Source organism: Anarhichas minor, unplaced genomic scaffold (genome assembly GCF_050575085.1).
Source record: "Anarhichas minor isolate MPS153535 unplaced genomic scaffold, ASM5057508v1 ptg000004l, whole genome shotgun sequence".
Lineage (NCBI taxonomy): Eukaryota > Metazoa > Chordata > Actinopteri > Perciformes > Anarhichadidae > Anarhichas > Anarhichas minor.
The window spans coordinates 14,025,385-14,043,585 of NW_027466450.1; the positions used below are offsets into that span (position 1 = coordinate 14,025,385).

General features: G+C 44.4%; 2 protein-coding genes across 2 annotated transcripts in view; one reads left to right on the forward strand and one right to left on the reverse strand.

Annotated features, from left to right (window-relative positions):
* The first annotated feature begins 276 nt into the window (after positions 1-276).
* nyx (nyctalopin) lies at positions 277-6,201 on the forward strand. Its single transcript, XM_076104354.1, has 5 exons — positions 277-439; positions 688-752; positions 1,297-1,583; positions 2,314-2,618; positions 2,906-6,201. Exons 2-5 carry the CDS (start codon positions 731-733, stop codon positions 3,732-3,734), a joined length of 1,443 nt encoding a protein of 480 aa, XP_075960469.1. The 5' UTR covers positions 277-439; positions 688-730; the 3' UTR covers positions 3,735-6,201.
* A 1,441-nt stretch (positions 6,202-7,642) lies between these two features.
* caska (calcium/calmodulin-dependent serine protein kinase a) overlaps positions 7,643-18,201 on the reverse strand; it is a 91,876-nt gene continuing 81,317 nt past the window's right edge. Inside the window, exons 19-27 of the mRNA XM_076110070.1 lie at positions 16,782-16,817; positions 15,515-15,556; positions 14,778-14,974; positions 14,541-14,656; positions 10,590-10,670; positions 10,414-10,494; positions 10,112-10,314; positions 9,911-9,994; positions 7,643-8,636 (exon numbers count right to left, since the gene is read on the reverse strand). Coding sequence (XP_075966185.1) covers positions 8,460-8,636; positions 9,911-9,994; positions 10,112-10,314; positions 10,414-10,494; positions 10,590-10,670; positions 14,541-14,656; positions 14,778-14,974; positions 15,515-15,556; positions 16,782-16,817 — 1,017 coding nt within the window. The 3' untranslated portion in view covers positions 7,643-8,459. The remainder of the gene's footprint in view (positions 8,637-9,910; positions 9,995-10,111; positions 10,315-10,413; positions 10,495-10,589; positions 10,671-14,540; positions 14,657-14,777; positions 14,975-15,514; positions 15,557-16,781; positions 16,818-18,201) is intronic.

The window sequence follows — 18,201 nt, forward strand, 5'->3', positions numbered from 1 at the left end:
CTTCATGCTGCGAGTGTGTGTCGGTGTAATCTGTGTGTTTCCAAGTCACCGCTCTGCCTCAGCGGTTTGATCCGAGAGCTTCGCTTTACTTCTGTAATCCTGCCAACAACCGCCCATCTCCATCTCCATCCATCCCTGCCTCCATCACTCCATCACTCCATCCAGGGGATTTGACTGCCATTAAGAGATGGCTTTTTGGTGTGTGTGTGTGTGTGTGTGTGTGTGTGTGTGTTATGGAACGCACACTGTGAAGGGGGGGGGGGGGGGGGGGGAGGATGAAGTGTAAATTCACAACCGCACACACTGTAGCTGGAGGACAGTTTCGTGCAGAAGCATCCGTTATGCGGTTGATGGTGCAGCGTGCAGACGACGGGTGGGACGGACCCATGCAGGAACACTTTCAACACACATGGATGCAACCGTCTGGAAAGATCTACAGGTATGTCGCTTCCATTTTCCTGCAGCTGGTTGGTTCACAGTTGTGATATTCTGTAAATTTGCTTCCACAGAGATTATTTGTTTTACAGGATTGTAACTCTTGTTAAAGTTAAAGAGTCCAATTTAAGCTTAAACTAACGTCCTTCAAATCACCTGCAGACATTCAACAACAGGCTTTGGGACGTTTGTTTATATAATTCACAACAGTTCATCATTAAGTGCTGCTGTGCTGTTGTTGTGCCGTTTCAGACCTCCGTTAATCCTGGCATGTCCCAGATGAGAGGCTACAGTAATGACTGTCATCACTTTCACTGGTCAGTTTCTATCCCTTCACTCCTCTTCTGTTTGTTTCTTTCTCCTCTTCAGCTGTACAAATGCTCTCACAGCCTAGACTGGTTCAGGGAAAGAAGCAGAGTCACACTGTCAATCCTCATGTAATAATTAATAATCGCTGAGGTTAAAAAAAAAAAAAAAAAATGTCTTCCAATGAGCCATCCAGTAAACACGGGTTTGCCTCCATCAAAGACATTTTCATCTATATGTAACTGACTGACTGATTAGACTAAAAGGCGGCGCAGAACGCGGGCTAACGTGAACTGGATCGAGGTGAGATCCGAAGCACAGACAATGCCTATTGTTGTGGGGCTAATCGCTGATGTAAGCTGTTCCGTCTCAATCACATCATCATTTCACCAGCAGCTCGTAAAGAGACAGTTCAGCCCTCAACGTGCCTCAAACGTCAAATCGAATGTACTGATGCTGATATGTGTGTTTGCAGCTTCTTAGTTTCTTTGGAGCGAATCGGAGTAAAGAATGTTGTTTTGATGCTTGAACCCTAACCCTCCGGTGCTCTTCCAGTCTCCGTGCTGTGCCTGCTGCCTCAGGCGGTGCTGGCCCGCTGGGCTTGTGTGCGGGCGTGTCCGACCTCCTGCACCTGCACAGAGGAGAAGAGCTGCAGCGTGCTGTGCGACCGCTCCAGCCTCGCTGAGTTGCCCAAAGAGTTCCCCTGCGAGGCCTCCGCCATCAACCTGGACAAGAACAGCCTCAAGTTCCTGTCGGAGAGGGCCTTCGGGACCCTGCCCTCCCTCAAGTCTCTCTCTCTGGACCACAACAACATCTCCTTCATCACCCCTGGAGCCTTCAAGGTCCGCTGTTTGGTTGCTCTTCTTTTTTTTAAAGAGAAGCAGAGATAATTAATATCGTGTTTTCAGGAATTTGTACTGAAAATTGAAAAGCAAGGTGTTGTCTGGGAGTTTAGGACGGTGTGCAATAGTGTGTGAAAGGCAGGTTTCCATTACATGAAGGACAAGGCTGCATTCCTTCTGTGGTGGACTCTAGAAGGATTAATTACATTTACCTCCAGCAAAGAGTACACACACTCTGTGAAGGCTGCCCTATTCTCACACCCCGCGGAATCCAGAATTGTGTATTGTTAATGTTTTACTTGCCTACTTGTTAAGACAGGCTGTCCGCTGCTGAGAAATCTGCCACTAAGTCAAAAACAACAGAGGTTGAATGGGATTAAAGTGGTGGAGCTCAAACCATCTCCAAATTACAGTTTTGTTCAGAGCTTTGAGCTGCAAAAGTGCAACCTTTCACCTCCAAACCTGAACAAATAAACCCAAACTTATCTGCATGATTAGATAGCGATAGGTTTAAGTTAGATAACAGTTTTCGGAGTTAACTACCTTGTTTGTTCACCAGTGGTCCATATTTCCATAGAAATTCATGTGAACATGTTGTATTTAGTCTTATTGATTTGTAGCTTTGACTGAAGGTATCTTTCGTTTGGGGTCTTGTAATCTTACCAGCACCTTGTGAAACTACAAATTGAAATCTGCATATCTAACACACAGCTGACCCTCTGTCCCGCAGGGCCTCAGCAACTTGGTAGAGCTGAAAATAGCGAACAACGACTACATCAGTTACCTTCATACGCGGACGTTATCGGGGCTGAAGAAGCTGGTGCGCCTGGACATCTCGAACTGCAACCTCTTCAACCTCCCCGACCGCATCTTCCTGGAGCAACCGGCGCTGAAGGAGGTGCTCTGCTTCGAGAACAAGTTCAGGAGGATCCCCGGAGCCTTCAGAGGCATGGAGAACATGACTCACATCTACCTGGAGAGGAACAAGATCGAGGCGGTGGCCTACAACTCCCTGCTGGGCCTGGGTGGTCTCAAGTGAGTCACAGGCTGGAAGTAGCTCGCGCGTGATGAATTTACTCACCAATAGTCTACTTATTAGTAATAGTAAATATGAACTCACTGGATTGTAGAGTGATTTCACTTCTGCCTGCATTTGGGCCGTAGGGATCACCGTAGTCTGTCGGGTTTCCGTCTCTAGTTGAAGACATGCTGACCTGAAAGTACCTGATTTACGAATTATGGCCGAATGGCCTATGGTGAAAGAATCTGCCTTAAGTCCTCAGTTTGGTCTTTTAAACATCTCTGTCTTCCTCTTATATCAGGCACCTAAACCTCCAGGAGAACCGCATCAACGTGATCCACGACGGAGCCTTTCAGGACCTTCTGAAGCTGGAGAACTTCTACTTCAACGACAACTGGCTGACCGATCTGCCCCGGCTCGCCTTCAAAGGCCTCGTCCGCCTCAAGATGCTCAACCTTGGGGGGAACCAGCTAACCAACGTGTCCAAGACCTGGTTCGGCGACCTGGTGGAGCTGGAGGTCCTGTACCTGGACAGGAACCAGCTGTTAAACATCGAGGAAGGCACGTTTGAGAACCTCACCAGCCTGATCACGCTGCACCTGAACAGCAACAACCTCACCGCCCTTCCCTTCCCTGTTTTCCGGCCCGTCTACTTCCTGGGCCGCCTCTTCCTCTTCAGGAACCCCTGGGAGTGCGACTGCTCCCTGGAGTGGCTGAAGGAGTGGATGGAAAGCTACAAGCTGGTGCGGGACATCCCCTGTGCCTCACCTTCCTCCGTGGCGGGGCTGGATCTCAGCGAGGTGGTTTTCGCCAAGGTGAACGGCTCGTGCGTGGACCCCGGCGAGCTGAACCTGACCACGGCCTCGTCGGAGATCGCCTCCACCACGGAGAACCGCTTCAACAGCCTCATTTCAAAAATGCTCCAGCAGGAGATCAGAGAGGAGATGGGGAACGGCACGGAGAGCCTTCGCAACGGGACCCTGCTGGGGCCCGAGGAGGGCCAGATCTCTGCAGGGGTCGGAGGGCGACGGGCCCAGGCCAGCCAATCCATTCTCTGCGTCATTGCAGTGTGGCTCATCTTTGATTTGATTGGCCGGTCAGATATGAATTACTGTCGTTCTTGCACATGAGAACAGTGGAAAAAGAGGGTTTTCTTCACAGAAACAACACGGAGTAGCTTTTCAAATTGCTGCTGAGATAAAAGATGTTTTCATTTATCCGTGAGAGCACAGAGGATGTGCGGCTGCTGGTGTGAGTCCGCACTGCCATACGGAGGATTGGGAGATTTGTTATAGCTCGGTAAACTGGATATTACCAGCTATCCTTGGAGGGAAGACTGACCTTGACGTGGCGGGATTTATTTTCGCATGAGCTACAATAATCTATGATATTTATAGATTTACATATGTGATGAGGGTCTCTCATCGTGGTTCATGAGCAGCTACGCCAAAGCTGTACGGGAGTCGTCTCTACGATCACAGAGGCGGGTGTTGATTTCAGACGTGGCAAAGTGATGAAAATGTACACGTGAACCTCCACCTTTTCTTGTATAACGCTCAATTTGTATTAATATTATGTAATATTCATAGCATTGCATAGTCTGTTACGAGCGTTTTGTCTTCGGTATTTAGATTCACATCAGTGGGTGAAGTTGAAGAAGATAAGAGCTCCTGTAGTTATCTCCTAAGCAGATGTCCTCTCTGCTCGTCTATATTCATTCAGCTCTAAATGTAGGTTCTGCAGCTTTTCCATAAATGCATTAATCTTCTTATTGCATGTGGCTCAGTGCTGTTGCTGCTCGTGTATGTTACGGCGTAATGGAGGGACTCTCTCGTTGCTTTCACCTCTCTCTATACCGGCGGTGTGGTGGGTGTGATTGCCATATGTCAGGTTGTGGATGGGGGAGGGGAAAGTGTTAAAGAATACCTCTGTGCTGACACCAGCCACTGCTTTCTTTTGACCCTGGTGAATGTTAGTTTGGTTTGGACAGGCAGTGATCCGGTTCATTGGTGTTTAAGACAAAACGCTGTGTTATATTATATATATATTTTTAAATAATAATAATTTAAAAAATGCTGTTGAACTTTTGACGTGCCTGCTCAGTGGTCAGGGTCGACCCGTTCCAGCGGGGAACACCAGTTAATCTGCACACTGGCCTGTGCCATCGTTCTCATGCGCCATCGTTCTCATGCAGCTGTTTGGTTTTGATAATATTCTCAAAAGTACTGCTTCAAGATGTTTGGAAGAACTGATCTTAATATTAAAGTTAATATTAATTTATTCTTGTATACTTGTCTGTCCTGGAGACATATTTCCCATCTTTGCATTTTCATTTCACCTGCTTTGAACTGACACAAAAACAGCTTGATTATGTAAGTCATTATTTGGAATAATTAGTTGAGTAGTGTCTCTGTTTTATTTGAATTGTTACTAAAGTAACTTGTACTTTTAAGGTCCCTTTTTAAGAATGTATGGTGAAATATATATCAGCCCTATTCTGGGAGATGAATTGGAAAGGTTTAGGTCCTAAAGATTAGGAATTGTCCTGCACGAATAATGTTTTATAATGTGTGGCGTCACCTGGGTGTGTAAATAACCTATTTTAGATAAGATTAGATTTAAGATGAGATTTAATTTTATTGTCATCGTACAAGTACTGAGCCAACAAAATTCAGTTTAGCATCTAACAGTAACGTGCAGAGTAATGTGTAGTGGTAATATATTGTATTAACAATAAATATATATACGATTTGAGTATTAGTACACAATATATGTGGGATGTATACAATGTGGACAGAAGACAGGGCTCCCTTAAAAACCAACGATCAAGCCTGCAGTAACATTATTAAACTACTCTCAAAGGTGTGACCGTAGTATGAATTTATATTATCCTACTCTTGTGTAGAGGTGGAAGTATACATTTACTGCTTGTACTTTACTATACTATGACTTTTTATGACATACTGTACTATGACTTTTTATGACATGCTATAATATGAATTTTTTGACATTTTAATAATAAAATCCACACTTAAAAAGAAGAACACAGCTGTCCTCGGTCAACTGTGTCTCTTTTTTCAGACGTTAAAGCTTTGGGATTAAGCGCCAGCGTTCAGGCTGCCGACCGTTCATTCTAATCACTCACTTGGACTGATTGAAATCACAAAAAGCAGCTTCACTGAGGAGTCGGCTGAGTTCACCCGACATATGTAGCTATGACATTCTTTCTTCTTTGAAAAGAGAAAGAGACGATCATCAGAATGTTGGCTAAACATATTTATGTTCTCCTGATCAATTCATCCGCTCAACATTTCAGCTCTGGTCACTTTTATGCTCCAACACCGTGTCCAGAATGACTTCTTTGGGGCTAAAATGATAAATCTTCAGAGACTCTCTGGTGGTGGAGACCGTGCATCTTCTCCAGAGAATCAATCTGAAGAAAATGTATTCATCGGTTAATTATGAATTATGTATTAAGGAAAAATATACAAAAAATACTGTCTCCAGATTCTGAAATGTCATTTGTTGGATTTCTTCTTGCTATTATTATGAATATTTTTGTAATTTTCAAATAATAATTAATAATAATAATTTTCAAACATAATTTGCAGATTAATAAAAAAAAGAAAAAATCTTTGCATTGTTTTCCATCATAATTATTTCAGAGATAGGAATATATAAAATATTAGCTGATGTATAAAGACGAGGTAACAGACGGTACATATTCATTTCAGTATTTCTGCCGGTACTCTTCATCTTTGCAGCTCAGGATAATATGAGGAAACAAGTATTACATTTCATTAGACTTAAATTAAATCTTCCTGTTTTTGAAGTATTCAGAAAAATAATTTGCAACTTTAATGATTGAATTGTTTTCAACATTTATTTTAAGCAAAAAAAGCCTGAAATTAACTGAAAATGTGAATTACTAGTGTTTCTTCGTCCTTTGTGAGAGGAAACTGAAAAGTAAACTGATATCTAATAACTTTTGGACTGATTCTGATGTGATTGAGTTGTAATTAAAATCTCATGAAAGCCCAAAGTCAACGGTTTAGTCGGCTCGTTAGCAATCATCCAGAACCACCAGCGCTGCTCAGTCTGGATCTCAGGACTGAGATAGTTTGTGTCATGTTGATGTGGAACAGAGAAAACAAAGAAGAGCCACAAGGTTCACTTTTCCAACACATAAAAGGAAATATATTTAAAAAACTGTTCATACTGAAGAACTTTTATCATTGCAGAGTCATTTACACAAAGGGGCAGTTTGTACGTCGGTCTGCCGTTTTCATATACAGGTTACACAGACGCTCACGCTGCCTCCTCTTCCCCTCTGCAGAATGGACGGTGTTCGCTTCCTTCGCAGACGGTTACACAGTTGCAGAATAAAAATCAGTACTTTAATCTCTCGTCAATTGTTAAACTTGGTTGAAACATTAATACTCTTGGACATCACATTTGTGAAATGGCAAATGAAGAACAAGGTGAAATGTTTCCTTTTTTTGTGTGTTTGACAAATCAAAGAGAAATCGAGACTTTTATTAGATTTTTTTCATTTTTTTTTTACAAACATCTCACTACGTGGTCGATCATTTTTTAATTTATTTTTTATAAATCTGTGGTTTAGAAATGTCACCTGAAATGCAAGGGATGTGCATCGGCGTCAAGTCAACGTCTGGCTCCGCCGCGCATCGTTTTTTCTTGCCCCCGCTTGCTTCCCTTGAGTTCAGTGGAATGTTTTTTTAATCATTTTTTCATATATATATATATATATATATATTTATATATATATATATATATATATTTATATATATATATTTATATATATATATATATTTATATATATATATATATTTATATATATATATTTATATATATATATATATATTTATATATATATATATATTTATATATTTATATATTTATATATATATATATTTATATATTTATATATATATATATTTATATATATTTATATATATATATATTTATATATTTATATATATATATTTATATATATATATATTTTTGTCTTCTTTTCTTTCTTGGAGGTTTACAGAGGGACACTGGGAACACTGACTGACTGACAGCATGGAAGCTTGCAAATGTCCACATGCATGATAACCTCATTCAAATCTCTAAAACATTGATGGATTTATTTAGAAGAGACAGTACCTGGTCGGTAAGTAGGAAGGTGCATACGTGTGTGTGTGTGTGTGTGTGTGTGTGTGTGTGTGTGTGTGATATTGTAACTGTACCAAAAGCTGAATGGGATCATGACACAATGAAACCCAGATGTACAGCTTAGAAAAAGAAGGAGACAGAATAAATAATGAGGGATGGTGACCTACAGATGAGAAGACATTGCAGGGTGTTTTGTGTGCTTTTGCTTCATTCTGCTGGTCGGCAGAATACCCTGACGGTGTCTTTTCTACAGATGGTTTAGTACCACGACACCCAACAGGACTACAATGTGATGGGAGGACGGGATACAGTACTGTCTCTTTAAAACAAACATCTACAAAAATGTTGCCTCCTAGCTAGTACAGACATGACAATATTCACTTTTGTTTAAACTCTGTTTTTATACATCACTATGACGAGGTCGTCTGTCAGGGCAGGAGGCCGTTAATTGGCCGCAGGTTGTTTGTGCGGCGGCGTCCAGGAGGATCTCGGTTGAATGCTGTGGTTGCTTTCACAGTACACAGAGGGGGGGGGGGGGGGTCCATCCATTGCAGTGCAGAGAGACGTTTCCCTTCGTTGTTTGTTAAAGTTTATTATTTATTCTTACTTCAAAGAGGGAGTTTGGCCGAGGTGTTGCTGCTGGGAGGGGAGGTGGTGTCTGTCAGGGCTGCAGGTCAGTAGACCCAGGACACGGGAACCCACTGGCTGGTGGTGCACACCAGATCGATGGCCTCCTCCAGGTGCCTGATGGTCTCATCGATCTCGTTGTTGATGATGGTCTGGTCGAAGTAGTGGGCGTAGGTCTTCTGCAGGATCTCTGACTCCTTCTGCAGCCGCTGGAGCGACTCGTCCTGCAGGAGGAGGAGGAGGAGGAGGAACACTGGGAGTTAGACACTGATGAAGGCAGAGACAGTGATGGAGAGCACTTATAGGACTGACAGAGAAATTCTTAAGGCCCTTACATACTGTGTGATTTTCTGGTGGTAAATCACCAGACATTTCATTGTATTAGACCCACAGTGTGACATGCAGTCAACCTGCAAGATGGCTGCTACAGCACAGTGTGTAAGGGCCTTACTCAGCAGAGGGGGAAGTGAATGGGAAAACACAGAAGGCGGCACTAACCACTAGAAGCATACAAAGAAGCATATGGCAAACAACACACACACACACACACACATAATTAAAAATAACACTACGTAGTGACGATCCCGTCAGGCTCTACTTACTGGCAGCGTTCGACACCACCTGGGCATCTGAGAGGAGCGCCACAGAAAGGAACGCATGCAGCATGCAAAAGTAAAGAAGTGCAGAGAGGACTGAGAGACGCAAACACACGAGAGGAGAGCCGACACAACGAGAGGCTGCTGGAGCACCAGCACGCTGTGTGACGGTCGCGCTGCACACGCCGACTCTGCAGAGTTACATGTAATTAAAGGACATATGTGTCATTGACTGACATGTAAGTGAGTGAGTTTAGTGAGTATTTGTATGTGGGATTGGGCCAAAATAAACTACAGTGTGTGTGTGTGTGTGTGTCACATGTCACCCAGTGCAATAGTGTGGCTCAGTGATGTTAATAGTTCTTGGACTACAATGGAGCTCTATAGTGCAGAGGAAGAAGAATAAGAATACCCGACAGTAGACACACTAAAGAAATAAAAGAATATCACCAGCCTTGTGCTGCATTAACAGTGTGAGCACACAGCAGCATTGTACAAGTCATTGTCAATGGAGGCCGGTGACATGAAACTGGAAAATGACACGCGACACTTGTCGCTGCATGATGTGCTACAAATCACACTAACGATTGAGACCATAAACTCATGTTTACAATGTTTACTGAGGGAATAAATCAAATGAGAAGTAGAGTCATCTTCTCATAGACTTCTATACAACCAGAGGAGTCGCCCCCTGCTGGTCAGTAGAGAGAATGCACGTTTTAAGACACTTCCTCATCGCCAGTTCCCGGGGCTACTTAAAGACGTGACTACGTCAACGAGTGTTCGTGTAACACTTTCACTAGCCGTCGATGTAGCCGGACATGCTTTCTTTTTTTAATGCCGTTTCGTTGCTTTTGTTGTTCGTAGCGTGAACATATTTGTGTGTTTGTGTGTATTCCTACCTCATTGATGCCTGGCGTAATAGTTGGTGCAGCAATGAAGACGACGTACGGGGCAAACTCTGCTGTCCGCAGGACCTTCAGGGCCTGATGGAGAACAGGTGTTAGAGGTCAAAATGTCCTTACATATGCATGCACGCACACACACACACACACACACACACACACACACACACACACACACACACACACACACACACACACCTGAGGTTCCACGTCCAGTATAGCTATGTGTCCCTGTTGGTGGATCATGCGGATGGTCTCCAGCCGCGTCCCGTACATGGCGTCCTCGTGGCTGCCGTACTCCAGGTACTCGTTGTTGCTGATGTCCTGCATCATCTGGTCGTGGGAGACAAAGTAGTAGTTCTTCCCGTTCTCCTCGTCCTTCTTTGGAGGTCTGGTTGTGTCTGCGGGACACCAGGAGACACGGAGCATTTACATTTCCCGACACACAAAACGGTGCTGTTCAGTGCGTTTCTGTGGAGGACCTGGATCATGCGTCTTACGTGGAATGGGGTACGCGAATCTGTCGGGGTGTTTGGTGATGAGTGTGTTCTTGATGTGTCTTCTGCCCACTCCATGGGCCCCTGACAAACACACACACACACACACACACAGTCAGTGAGGTCAGATATGAAGACAGGCGTCCCCGTTTCTTGCTGCTACACTCGGCAGAACTCACCTAACAAAACTAATGTTTTCCTCTTGAAAGCAGGAAGCTTCACGACCTCTTCATACGTGACGAGATCTAGTTGGTCGAACACTGGAGGTGAGAGAGAGAGAAACGGAGTAAGAGGAGGAGGAGCAAAGTGTGCTGGAACAAACAGCAGTTAGACGGGAACAAGGCGCACTAACAAGAGTCTGAAACACATCTGGTGACTATGTGGTGAAGAGAGGAGCGAGTTGGGTCACTCATCAAAACAAATAAAAACAACTGGAGAGCTGAGATGATCTGTGAAGTGATGAAGACTCCTTTAAAATAACCGCTCTGCTCCGAGATTAAATAAATCTCACCGAGCAGATATTCATCTAGTGATGTGAGAAAAACAAAAACTCCACCAGGATGATGAAAGTATAACGACTTCACCTCTCTGACTGGCTGCATAAAGAAACAACTCCACCCGAAGTGATTATTTCTGTGATTTCTCAAAGTCTGGCGTTTGTTATCCAAACATTCATAGTTGTTTATGACTTTATTGTGTTGTAACAAGAACTATTGTAGAAAAGGAGCTAAACTGGATTAAATAAAAGGGGGAAAAAATCAATGTCTCCAGCATCTAAAATGTGAATATTTCCAGCTTTTCTTCGTCTTCTTTGACAGTTAATTGAAAATCTTCAATTTAATTGTTCCAACTTGGGCTTCGATACATTTTGATTGGCATGTTTTACTCTTTTCTTACAATTTATTGACCAAATTATTGCTAATTTACCAACATTTTATTTTTTACAAAATGAGCTCAAGGTTGCACATTAAAAAGTCTAACACCCACAAAAGAATCAGTTAACTATCACATATGACAAAGAAAAGCTTCAAATGTTCACAATAGAAAAGCTGAAACCAAACATATTTGATAGAATGATTTATTTATTACCCGTCTATCGACTAATTGTTTTAATTCTGGTTTCTGATTTACATCGTTTTTAAACTTCAGCAACTATCTCTTCTAAATATGAACTTGCTTTCTTAAGTTAATACAACTGCACATATTAGTTATCCTGTATTCAAACTGCCGTAATAGAACAATTACCTTTAATGTATTCCGTAATAATAGTCATTAAATGTAATGCTAGGTATGATGTACCTGCACAGAGCAGGACAAATCACAGAGCAGCATAAATGAGCAGATTGCAGGTTGTCTGCTGTACAGAGTGTCTCTGTGAGAGCAGAGCTGCTCACTGTACAATATGTTCTCAGCCTCTGTAACACAAGCCCCCACCTCAGGGTGCTGACGAGTGAAATACAATACCCACAAGTCACTGGGTTCTCTTGTGCAACAGGAGGCTGCAGACCGGCTACAGACTGACGGTGAATCATTGTTTAAAAATAGAAGAAGAGAAGAAACTGTATGTAGTTAACGCCAGAGTCTAATTATATTTACATTACTGTCTTCTGGCTCTGCTAACGAGCACATTTGACCAAACGTGATTTAAAAATAAAATAAAAAATGGGTTAAGATGAAGATCACAGCACACGATATCTGAGAAACTAAGCTACATGGCTTCAGTTTGGTCTCAGCCTTCTGTTGTTTTAGGACCAAATCAACAGAAACAAAAGTGAAACGCTGGCAGTGACAGCTGGCTTAATCTACAGGAGAGAGAGAAGAAGAAGAAGAAGAAGAAGAGAGGAGGTGGTGGTTGCTGTCACTGGTTGTTACTTACATGCAGAGAGGCCGTTCAGTAGGAGAAAGCGAGAGCGATGGAGAGGGGTCATAACATGGTTCAGTTACAACAGCAGAGTTACAAAATGTTACACACAGACAGCAAGATTCAACAGCTGGGCAGCACTGCACAGCGCCGACAACGGAGACGGAAATAGTACACAAGACACTGCTGCTGCTGCCGAAGGGTGAACTCCCAGCGACACGTCACTGAGCGGTAGAGACTCCGCAGAGACGTCAAGAACAGCAGCAGCTTTCAGGGGAACAGAGACAGTGTCCAGGGGAAATCTGGACTTCTTCACATAAATTAGGTTGAACTTTAATCAGCAGATAATTGGTCATAACACGTTTGTTTGTTATTCTCTCAATTCTCTTAGTTTATAGTAAAATGTTATTCTGTGAGGTGGCAAAGAAGTCGAGCCGTTGCAGAGCTCACCTGAGGATATTACTCGAGCCGTTTACCATGAAAATGTTTTACAACAACAATACTGTTAGTATTATTACAGTATTATAACAATGTTTAATAACTTTGTTCTTCTAACTGTTTTGTGCGAAAGAATAAAGACATTTGCTGGTTAAGTCTCGTTGAACCACCTTCTCTTCTCTTCATTCACACAAAACAATTCTACTTATTTGTCCATTTCAGTTGCTGGCAGAGCTCACAGATGAGGTTTGGAGAAGACGTCTCTGTTTCAGTGCTGACAATAGTTTTCTCTACGCACTCTCACAGATGCACACGACACAAAAACATGCAAAGAAATGTAATTCCGGGGAAATACAAGAATCTCAACGCCCTGTTTCAACCCTACTTACTTCTACCACGGGAACCATCAGTGTCCTGGTTTACTGCGATGAGTGGAAGTCAAAGTGAAGTCTTCTGTTTAAATACTTTGGATCCCATGCGTTCATGCTTTTATGACTACATAACTATTATGTTCTGAGCTGCATGCTATAGAACATTTCAGCAGTTCCTTTTCAATGGACAGACGTGCTTATTATCTGGATGTTCAGATGCAAACACACACCCAAACATACTGCACACACACACACACACACATACACATACACACACACACATACACACACACACACACACACACACACACACACACACACACACACACACACACGTTATACCGTAGTCTTTTGAAAAAAAAACCAAAAAAAACGACATGCACGGATGTGACATATAACAAGTATTTAAGAAATAGAAGCTCCATTTATCGTCTTCCTGGTGTTCAAAGTGCTCGATAGATGTCTGCACTCTTTGCACCGCTCCGTTCTGCTTGTTTGAGCCTCTAGTCACTGGTTACCAGTCGGTTTGAGAACGGGTTCTAAGGTTATAATGATCACATTTAAAGCACTTCACGGTTCAGCCCATAGCTACGCTGCTGATGTGCTGCAGCCTCGAGGCTCTGCTGGCTCTTCCTGAGTCCCGGCTCAAGACTAAAGGACCAGGCTTTTGCGGTCAATGCCCCCGCGGCTCTGGAACTCGCGGCCTGAGGATTTCATTTCATTTTAAGTGACCATAAGCCAAAAAGGTTGGAAACCACTGTCCAAAATCCACTTTATCAACCTGCATCGACACAACATAAAAGAGTTTCTACAGACCAAAAAAGGTGAAAGGCGGAGCCACAGCTTTCTGTCTATTCAGGAAACAAAAACCTTTCCCACCTCCTGTTGCTGTCTCGTCACTAAACTCTCACGCTGACCTCCTCCTCCGCCTGCTGTGTTTACTCAACAGTCACGACTCAGGTCGCTAACTGTTGAGTGTTGAGTTTTTACTCCTCGACATCTCCGCCTGCTCAGCGAGCCAGACGCATGTCGGTGATATTTGAGTAGTGGCTCTATGGTATGTGCTACATCCGTGTCCAGTCGTCGCTAAACATAAACTGTACTTGACACCACGCGTTTACTGAAGGGACAAATGGGACAACTTTAAAATTGTGCATCAAATTCAGAGTTATTGGCCTCAAAACTGGTCTCAACGAGCTGCCCACACTTCCCAAAACCGTCCCTGTGCTCATATAAGATTTCTGCTGCACTGACAGCTTTTCCTGTCTTTCCTGGCAGAGGCTCCGCTACAGAAGACGAGTGCTACGAGATCCTGTTACATACGAGTTCCACCCACAGACAGACAGACAGATGGACTGACATGCATGCTCTCAAGCCCTCACAAACAATGTGCTGAAATGCATGCATGTTGTTCAGTGTGCACATGCATGATTATGGATGTGTGTGAGTGCATGGTGTACCTGCGTTGTGCTTTGCCAAATACTTGTCTTTGTACTGCTTCTTCTTCTTGCCGAACCAGGTGCAGCTGGCCTGCTGCTCCTGCTTGGTCTTCTCCATGGCTATACACGCCACCCGCCTACCACACACACACACACACACACACACACACACACAAGCACAGTGTCAGCTGAAGGGTTGTAGATGTCGAGGAAGAACCTTCATCCTTTTGTGTGTGTGTGTGTGTGTGTCCCTCTCACCACTCCTGCAGCTCTGGCGACGGGATGAGGCCTGCCGTGCCGTTCTTGGTGTTCTCCAGCTTGCCCTGCCACCAGTTGTGGTCGTCCTTGGAGATGATCTGGATGATGTCGCCCACCTGGAAGCGAATGCCGGCCTCCTTGCAGGGGATGAGTTCGTCTTTGGAGGGGTCGTATTCGAACTGAGCCCTCACGTAGATCTGCGGCGAACAGCGCAGATGTTAGAAGAGTGAGCTCCCTGAGGGACGGGGACGGGGACGGGGACGGGGACGGGGGGGTGGAGGTGCATTTCGTGTTTCGTGGGGACAGAGACGGTGAAAGAAAGACAAAACAGTTGACAGGAATAGAAGAGTGGCTGGACGGTGTATTCTGGCACATCATGGCAGCTAGAAGTGACATAATGAGCAGTGGGGGGGGGGGGGTGTTTTGGTTGCCAGGTTGGAAACTGGTTTCCAAGGAAGGCCTTTCTCCAGTGAGATGAACCCAGACACGGCTGGACTATTAATGAGCCTCTCAGCACACGGGTAACTACGGCACAGGCATTGTTTATGTGTCCTTTGGTTCAAAACAACAGTCATTATGCTGCTTTATTTCCTCTCTAACCACACAGCTGCTTGTTGCTGTATTACCGTCTGCACTGTGTGAAAGTGAGCTGCTGTGTTTGGGGCAAATGTGTACAAATGGTTTATTTTTGTTTGTGGGGGTGGGGGGGGGGGGGGGTAGGAGAGGCTGTCTCTTACCTTAACAGACATTTTGTCCTTGATTGGAGGTCTGGAAACAATCTAGGATTTGAAAGCATCACACACATCATGCAGCAAAACGGCTATGCAATGTCTTCACAGCAGTATGGAGGTGGTGGAGGGGAGAGAGGCAGGGGGAGGCTGATGGTGGTGAGACGGGACAACGACGTACAGCTAGTCTTAGCCTTGTAGCATTGTTTTAAATTATTATCCTCATATTGTCAACTCAGACTCAAATCAATGTTAAATTCAGACGGTCTGTGGTGGACTCTACTGCCCTCTGCTGGCAGGATCTGCTGTCGCTACAACCACAAGATCCTCTGATGCCACAATGAAAGAGACGACTTTTAGACGAGTAATGTTGGATTCTCTCGGTGGAGATAGATCACGTCTGTGTGAGGAAGGTGCACACACATCTGTGATGGGATGAGATGACAGGTATGGAGGATTGTTTAGTTGGCTTGACGCAGATTCATATCTGACTGGGGATCAGTGCTTAGGGGGGGGGGAGATCTCTAGGCTCTGCAGGGTTCAACAATGCCTGTGCCATTATTACCACACACACACACACACACACACACACACACACAAGTGAAGGTAGTGAAGTGCTACACTGCCAGGCTGATGACACAACAGCGGTCACTCATATTGAGTCAGTGTATGAGCTTGATATCACCGTAAGAAACAAACAAACAAACAAACAAAGATGTGTGTATAGTAGACACAACTGGTCTGGATCTCTGGCTTCCTTCTGACTGACTGATGCACTAATACCACTCTGTCTGTCTTCCTCTGTCACTAGAAGGGAAGCATTATGCTCTCTAAATCAATGAAATCTAATTTCCCCAAAAACACCCGCAAAACAAAGCTTCGTTTGAATCCAGATGCATTCCGTCTGCTCCTCTCTTTGTGCAGCTGTTCAGCCGTTAGCAGCTGACTATTTTGGTGTAAATTATATATTTTAAAGTTAATGCATTTTGGAGTGGGCCCAGAATCCAATATGTCTTCACTAATAGTTAAAAAAAAGCTTTAAAGGGAGGTCAGACCTCGGCCATTTGCATCACGACTGACAGTCTGAACAGCTTGGGGATCAGTCAGCGGCCACTCTAAACAAAAAGACTATCTGCCACATGAATCCAAATTAGAAAAAAGGAGGGTTTGGGAGAAATTGAGACACACACACACTTCTGTATAAAAGGGGGAGGGATGCAAGCGTTGTATACAGAGCTGGTGAGTACAGGTGAGGGAGTGAGAGGCTGTTATTCACCTGTCGACCTTTGGGCTGAATGGTGGAAGGCAGGTCCTGTGGAAGCAAACCGTTGACGACAGAAACACTCGGTTAAGCGAGATACAACTGTGAAACCACAACATTCATTTATCGTTTTTTTTAGAAACCATGCATGCACATCCATCTGCAATCTAGCTTCTGCTCTAGCAAAAAAAAAAAAAAGAGAGCAAAGTGAAAAAGAGATCAGAGTAATTCTCATCTGTTAAAGCAGATCTGGCTGTTGAGCAGCCAAGCAAGCGCAGAGCAAGCCAAGCAGCCGCAGCATCGGCGCCACCACAGTGTTTGTGTGGAGCCTCGGCGGAGACACAAAGGAGCTGCAGGACCTGAATGGGTTTAGGTGTGATGCGTGGCGGGGAGCCCGGAGCGTGTCCGCCTGCATCACCGTGACCACGGTAGGCCCGAGTGAGTCGTGTCAGCAATGAGGCACAGCACGCAGCACACGTCATGAGGCACACCAATTTGTTAACTGAGATATCGGACACGGGGGCCTTTTGGCTCAAACTGCATGAACAGGGAGGACGACACGGGATCGACTCAGGAGATCTACGGCAAGACCCGCCTACTGATAATCCTACGAGAATAATAACAACTCAAAATAAACAAAATCCAGAATAAAACGGATCAACGGACGGAGAGACGCAGACATCAACGTGACACATGAGACGCACCGGGAAGGGGGAGAGAAATGGTTGTGGGTCTGTCGGGGGGGGATTTTCTGGAAGGGGGGTTGTGGGGGGGGGAGGGGTCCTTACCAAGATAGAACTGTTAATGCTGGAGTGGCCATTGGCAGGGGACTGCCTGGAGGTGTTGGGGGACTCTTTCTGAAATAAGACACACAGGTCAGCAGCGCCACACACACACACACACACACACACACACACACACACACACACACACACACACACACACACACACACACACACACACACACACACACACACACACACACACACACACACACACACACACACACACACACACTTCTGGGCAGCGGCCGGAGGCGATGGGAGGGTACGTTTGTAGAGCACAATAGAGACCCAGCAAAGCGTTGACGTAATGAAATGCGTCAACCAGACACGGGAGATGGCATCGCCAGCTGCCCTCCAGCCTGCAGGCCCTTACATCACCACAGGGGGGCGATAGACCAACATTAGAATCTCATCTGAGAGACCATGAGGTCATCTCTAACACAGACTAAATACGTCTGTTCCCGCAGAGCAGCCGGTGTGTGCCGGAGGACCAAAAGAGCTGAAATTAGAATTAAATAAATGTTTAATGTTTTTATAGAATGATTTAAGAGGTAATCTCGTAGATAACGACTATTTAGTTTCAATGTGAAAATGGAGAAGATGAAGTTTCAGCGTAAAATTAGATACACACTCTAGAATTGAGATCATGA